This window comes from Halictus rubicundus, chromosome 6 (genome assembly GCF_050948215.1).
Source record: "Halictus rubicundus isolate RS-2024b chromosome 6, iyHalRubi1_principal, whole genome shotgun sequence".
NCBI lineage: Eukaryota > Metazoa > Arthropoda > Insecta > Hymenoptera > Halictidae > Halictus > Halictus rubicundus.
This window is the reverse complement of record NC_135154.1, coordinates 4,487,680-4,495,391: the sequence shown is the minus strand read 5'-3', so window position 1 is coordinate 4,495,391 and position 7,712 is coordinate 4,487,680. Positions and strand designations below refer to the sequence as shown.

The window sequence follows — 7,712 nt, the reverse complement described above, 5'->3', positions numbered from 1 at the left end:
CCACTTCTCAGCGACCAAGGCCCGCGAGCTTTGCTGTCCTCTTCTACGTTCAACAGTGGATCAAAGAATAGTATCTTCTGGCCGATAATTGTCCCTGGCCAGACCCGTATTTTGGAAAATTATCGAGTAGACACTGTACGGTGTGGATCAATCATCACACCATGTAACCTGGTGAGGTCATATAAAACAAAAAAGAAATTTTAAAAAGAATCTTTCTTATCAGCAACAAAAGTAGACTCATTTTGTATTTGTTACGTAGCACTACAATTTTGTCTTTTCGTATTTCTAAACTATTGAACTATATCATAATATAGTTTGTATTATGCATAGACTTATCCAAAGTTAATTTATTCTTAATGCAAAAAAATAAATGAAACTGTAATGAATCTTTCACTATCGGCACAAGTAAGGTCACTTAAATATCCTTTTCAATTATAAGGGAAACAAATTTTATTATGTAATGCGGTCAGTTTTTGCAGATTTTAAAGTTATCAATATTTTTGTTTGTATGCAACTATACGCATATTATTTTTAAACTATATCGTATAGCTAGTCACAAAATACCTTCAGACATATGGAGAAGCATAACTTTGAAATGACCTTTTATATTAAGATTTATGTAAAATTGTTGTCCATTAAGAACGCGGATCTTGGTCCGACAGCACTTACTTTCTTTTAAGGGGGTACTCTGGTTTTAAATGCCATAATTTTCCCAATTTTTAGGAATATTTTTTTTAGAAGAACTATTACACTTTTTGAGTTAGGATTTTGCACACACATATCAGATTTCTTACAAAAAAGTCCACTGCATGAACACAGTTAGGCCTGAGTTGTTGACACTGAATTTTCGAAATAAGTTTTGGATAAATGATAAAGGATGGGAGAGTTTGTTTCCCTTCGAAAACCGTAGCGTCGGTATACGTGTGTAGTTCCTCTCGTATTTTTTCTTTCTTGCTGACTGAGCGAACCACGTTGATGTAAAAACAAAAGTTTATTAGTTTAGTGGTATTGTATTTTACACAATTTTTTCTAATGGAAAATGTATACAAAATTCGCACTCATAAATACAGTTCATACATCTTCCGTTACCTGTTCACGTAACAGTAATTTTCTAGAGTAGCTTGTGCAACAACCATTTTCATACTTCCCGTTTAGAAGCGAACTCCTACGGGTTTCATTCAAGCACACGCGAGTTTCGCGTCTTTGCTCCTTCGTGTTATTTTACTATAAAAAAAGTATAACGTAAAAATGTTACCGAAACAGTTATAACAACTTGAATAATGCCACTAACTATAGTAGAGACTCCCGTATCAGTACCCCCATTATCCGAATACCCTAATATACGGACGTTCTATTATCCGTATGTTCTGTTATCCGCAAAACGTTTCGTAGCGATGTTTACATACATGATTCAATGTATTTAGATGTAATGAATACTTTCCTGTGTTCAACCGGTTAAACGTAATCATATTAAATCATTCTGAAGCAGAGAACAGTATCACAATGACAAGTAAACGAAAACGTGTAGTTTTATTTATTGAAGCGAAATACAAAATAATTAAAGGTCTTGAAAATGGTGAAACTGCAACGAAATTAACAAGGATACATGGTGTTGGGAAATCAACAATCACGAATATTAAAAAACAGAAACGCAATATTGAAAATTATATATAGAATGTAGATTCCACGGATGCTAGTACCAGTATGAAAAGCTTAACGAATCCAAAAAATGAAAGTGTAAATTAAAAAAAAATAGAAGCAACAAACGAAAGTAACGATGAGGACGTGCCTTCTCATGTCAAAGCGTTTGAGTCACTTGTTCTTATGTATACTCACATATGTTTCTATGCTGTTTAAAAATGAAAATAACAATTTTGATCTTTATTTAATAAATACATAGGTTTCGAATAATTAGAAACAATAAATCATCAATTATAAGTGAAAAACAAGAAAGTACGCACACTTTAATGATTCTGATTTATATACATATGTACATTTTTATAATTAGTATATAAGGAATATAATAGAAAAACTAGTAAAGTAAAATATACACAATAAAATATCCAAAATGAATTTGCGGACATTGCTATATACAATAATAAAAATAATGGCATTACTATACTGTTTCTCTTTATAACTCCATTACTAATGCAGTTACAGAAACATGTCAAAGAAAATGCAAAGAACTCGACTTTTTTAAAGTTTAAAACCAGAATACTTCTTAATAGAAAATTGGACAAACATCATCATATAATAAAATTAAACAGGGTAAGGAACCCAATTATTGTGGAGGTACCAATTTCTGTGCCTATATTAATTATACTTATTTTTGAAGCATAACAGATATTAAAAAATGTAAAATTGTATATTAACTGATTTTAATGGAAAAAATTTAATATCTTTTTTAATATTCATAGCGGTTTAAAAATAAGTATAACTAGATATATGGTACAATAATTGTTACCCCCACAGTAATTGGGTCGCTTACCCTATATCTCGTCTGACAGAAACTGCAAAGACGAAACGCATTTTATAAAGGAAAAACAACGGATTAATGAAACGTTCGGAAAAATGCAACTATTTGCTTAAAATTAAACTGAACTGTAGTTGACTTTGGAAGCGTAAACAAGGACATTCATTTGAGGAATGAAGCGTTCGCAACTTCGAACCCGGCGTGTGGCTTGAGCAAATATTTTTTTTTTTTTTGCTGACGAACGCAGATCACAATTTCGGGAAAATCAATACGTTTGTCGTGCTACGTGTATAGGTATCGTAACGTTTCCGCGATGATTGCCTCGTAATAAAAGTGTTTACTTGAAGCTACAGTGGATCCGAAAAGTATTTGGATACTAACGTTCCAATTTCCAAGAAATTGTCAATATTTGAGATATGATAATTTCGTTACAAAATTGAATTCAATCGTCTGGAATACCATCGACAAATTTTCCTCCTGAACGAATCTATTACAGTTGTAAAGATTGAATCTTATTACAACGGATGCTTAAAACTTGATCTACGATTTTTGTTGGCCGTTCTATAGAACAAAATTGAGGAACAAGTCTCCTCACTTTTCGAACACCTTTCATTCGAAGCTCAATAAATCAACTTGAAAAAAATCCGCAAATCAAATTCTAAGCAATCGTTGCAAAGGGGAAGCTTCAATCTTTGAATCGACGGTGGATTCGATCACGAAATAATTTGTCAATGTTCTTACAAACGTTTCGACTTGTAAACATTTTGGACCAAAAAAGCGTGTTCAGTTTCCCAATCGGTGTATTATGCGAAAATATCTTAAACACAAATGAACAATGGACGACGAAAGTAGAGACTCGAAGCTTTAACATGAGCCCGGTGTACTATTTTTATTAGCGAAATTATTACTCTACAAATATCGAAGATTTCTCGAGACTGGGAAATTTACAAATACAGTTTTTACTCGATATATTTCCCGAATATCTAGCCGATAAAAGTCCCAGAACTATCCCCACTGCCGGATATGTATATGTATATGTATTATGTAAATATAAAAACTTCTCTATTTTTTAATATTTTTTTATAGTACTTTCACTAAGATATTCGTCCAAGTTTTTTAATGAAAATGATACCAAATATGATATAATTCTGATGATACTTGTATAATGAATGACGAAAGTTACTTCCCATTACCCAGTAAGTTACATCCCATTGCCATGATTCATTGCATAAGTAAATGTCATCGAAATTATTAGGTTGTTGCAATTGAAATGACCGTTTTTCCTATTTCAAACTTCCCGTCTTCGTAGTTTAGTTTTTCGACGACAGATAGCGTTGAAGTTGTACAATACGAAAAGTGCATATCTCGTGCATGAATTTGCGTGTATAAGTTTATTGATATTGTACAGTGTAAAAGAAATTCGTATAATTTGCTTGTACGAGTTCAAACTTGGACATACTGCGTCTGAAACAGCGAAAAACATAAATGCTGCTTTTGGTGAAGGTATAGCAAGTGATCGGACCATAATCGTCCCGGTAATCCCGGGAATTCGCGGAGAGAACCAATATACTCTATTCAACTGTCTCCCGACATCTGAAGGCTTTGGGAAAAGTAAAAAAGTTAGATAAATAGGTCCCACGTGAACTCACTGAAAGTAACAAGATGTGCCGTCTGGAGATCAGTTCTTCGTTACTTTTTCGACAGAATAATGAAGGCATATTAAACAGGATAATTACCTGTGACGAAAAATGAATTCTCTACGACAATCGACGACGTTCTGCACAGTGGCTAGACGCAGATGAAACTCTAAAACATACACCGAAATCGAACCTTCATCCACGTAAGACATTGGTGTCTGTATGGTGATCAGCAAAGAGTATTGTACATTATTCATTTTTCAAAGAAGGTGAAACCATAAATGCTGATAAATACTGTCAGGGAATTGATATAATGTACGAAAAACTGAGTGTTCAACAGCCGGCATTAGTTCAACATACGTCAATAGACGTGGTGTATTATTGAAACAAACTGTAAAACAATTAGCAGAGTCGAAGTGTGAAGTTCTCCCTCCCTTATTCGCCTGACCTGTCACTTACTGATTACCATTTTGTCAAGCATCTAGATGGGTTTTTGAATGGAAAAATATTTACAGAAGAATGTGCTGTAGAAACTGCATTTGATGTATTTATTGTATCACGTTTATTAGATTTCTACCAGAAGTAGAAATTTTCACGTCGTGACGTCTCGCTTTGATGACGCAACAACATACTTAAACATACTAATCATTTTAGTTACATTGATACTACATAGATTTACAATAAAGCGTTTGTCTTATTTAATCTATTATTTTGTATTATTACAATAATACATAGGTACAAATTATTATATTTACTAAATAAATTTTGAAACTCAATGGGATACTTGACTTTTTTTCTCATTAACAAGCTTGTCAATATTTGGTGTGATACTTGAAACTGCTACTCTAATACAATTTTTCAGTCGTTCGTCATCCAATCGATTACGACGATCACTTTTTATAATTTTCAGTTTCGAGAATAGCTGCTCACACATATAAGTACTGCCAAGTAAGCTCATCATTTGCCTGGCATGGGTAGCTAGCAATGGAAATTTAGTAGCTGGAAAGTGAAGCTTATAAAAATCATTTTGAAATTTATTTCTTATTTCTGTGTCGTTTTGTAAATCAATTATTTCCATTTGAAATTCTTCAGGTATCCTTTCGAGATCTATATTAAAGGGCGATGAAAAAATATCAAACTTTGTTTGATTTTCGCGAAAGTTTGTAAACCGCGAACTGAACTCTTTCTGTAAAATTTGTATCTCCATCGCATATTTCTTCGTTTCTGATGGATTTTCTTTTCTCAGAATTGCAAAATTGACCGTACTATTTGACTTTAATTGTTGATTCCAAATTTTTAGTTTTTGTTCAAAGGCTTTTATTTTATCAAACATTTCAGTGACAAGTTTGTTTTTTCCTTGAAGTTTTATGTTTAATTCATTCAAGTGTTGCGTAATATCAACACAAAATGCAAAATCACACATCCAGTCTTTGTCATCAAATTGTGAAAACGGGTTGTCTTTCATCTCTAAGAACAGTTTAATTTCGTTTTTTAAATCATATACACGCTTAAGCATTGTACCACGACTTAACCACCGAACTTCAGTGTTAAACAGAATATCGCCATATACGTTTTCTATATCTTTCAAAAATTCTTTAAACTCACGATGGTTTACTCCTCGAGATCTAATAAAATTTACAATTTTAATAATAGGTGGAAGTACATTAGACATTTTTAGAACTTTAGCACCCAAATTTTCTTGATGTAAAATACAATGCGAAATAAATATTTCATGGCCTGTTAAATTTTTAATATCTTTCGATAATAATCCCGACAAACCAACATTCATACTGGACATGGCTCGAGCTCCATCTGTACTTATTCCAACAATCTTTTCCATTGGGATATTTAATACATTCAGAACAGTTTTTATTTCTCTGTATATATCGTCTCCGGTAGTAGTTCCTACAATAGGAACTAAAGATGCAAATTCTTCCATTACATTGAAATTGGAATCAGTTCCTCTTAAAAATACAGCAAGTTGTGCGGTATCATATATGTCACAACTTTCATCCACAGCTAGAGAAATCCATTCTATCTTGGAAATATGTGTCCGCAAACTTTCCTCAATATTCTCTAATAGTTCGTCAATTCTCCTTGCAACTGTAAATCGCGGCAAGCTAATTTTGGAAATTATATCCTTTTGATTGGGAAAGGCGGCATCTGCTATCGCCAATAAACATTCTTTCACAATTTCTCCGTAAAAAAAGGGTTTCATCTTTTTTGCCAAAATTTGACTAACAAGATAACTCGCACGTACTACCCTATCCGCGGTGGATGCAGTACTCTCAAGTGAATTTCGCAGCTTTAAATTTAAACTTGCTTGTAATTCATCCACCATGTTTTTGCGTAACTGTTCTTGCAGATTATTAAATTACAAAGAATGTTTACTATCATAGTGTCTCTTAATACTATATTTTTTCAACACAGATATTTTTTCACTGCATATCAAACAAACAGCACTTTCATTGATATAAGTAAAAAAGTTCATTTTCAATTTGACGTTCACCAGAATTCGAGCTCATGGCAAAATATGAAAATACTCGACCGTTATGCGAAGAACGTGTTTTCTGGCGCAGTTCTGCGAAGACTGTCGAATACTAGAAAACATAGCCGAGAAGCAACAACAATGTATCGCAAATCGTGGATCTGTTCCTTGGCCGCAGTCAGTATGCTACTGGGCCAAATGCGGCCCGCGGGCCGCACGTTGCTCAGAATCTAGCCGATATATGTCTCTGGTTAGATCCGTGTTGTGGACATATATCGAGTAAACACTGTACTCCTTAGAGGTCCACTGTAAAAAAATTTCGTACGTTAAAGCAACACGTTGAGCATAGAATTCTAGTTAGACTCCGAGTACGAAATTGAACTATCCTTCAGTCGAAATTTTGAAAAGGACCTGGAGGCGACGATAAGTGTTCGCAATATCCCGTACGCGTCTCCGAAGTTTCCCATCTCGGGAACCTTGGATTTTCTTATCGCTTTTCCTTGCGATCCAACCGCCGCGCCGTTGTTATCTGTATCTCGCATCGATGTTCGTTGGCTGCTTCGTTTAAACTTCCTCGAACTCGGAAGAATTGCGTTAGACATTCCAATTCACCGAGGCTTCAACAATCCCAGCTAATGGTCCCGTAAACGTCTTTTATTCGGGGGATAAAAATTAGCCGTCGCCTGAAATGATCCGTGCTTATTCACCGAATCCTAACCACACGGTTTCCCGGAGACCGGGAAAACTTTCTTAAAATTCATCACGGCCACCCGAAACTTCTTGCGGCCGGCCGAGGTAAGCCTTTTGCTAGACGAACGAGCCGAAGATGAGAATCGTAATCGTCGTTGTTTGCAACTGTTCTCGAGCAAAAGTTACAGATATTAATCAAACTGAGAGTCAACTCGAAACCCGTCAACCCTTTCCCCGCAAAGTGCGCGTTTCGAATTAAACGTCGAATTGTCGTCGCATCGTTGAGAAAAAAATTGCATTAAAAGTTCCGAACATCGAAAAAAATCGCGAGTTGTTAGACTTTATTAGAAACTCCCTGCGGTACGAATGATAAATCGGTGACCGCGGATTTTATGCACTCATGACAAAAATAGGTACATGCGAT

At 34.6% G+C, this 7,712-nt stretch overlaps 1 protein-coding gene across 1 annotated transcript; it reads right to left on the bottom strand.

The window, feature by feature from the left end:
• Nucleotides 1-4,882: 4,882 nt before the first annotated feature.
• LOC143355025 (general transcription factor II-I repeat domain-containing protein 2-like) lies at nt 4,883-6,451 on the bottom strand. The gene is made up of 2 exons (XM_076789462.1): nt 5,890-6,451; nt 4,883-5,808 (listed from the first exon to the last, which is right to left on the bottom strand). Exons 1-2 carry the CDS (start codon nt 6,449-6,451, stop codon nt 4,883-4,885), a joined length of 1,488 nt encoding a protein of 495 aa, XP_076645577.1.
• Nucleotides 6,452-7,712: the final 1,261 nt, after the last annotated feature.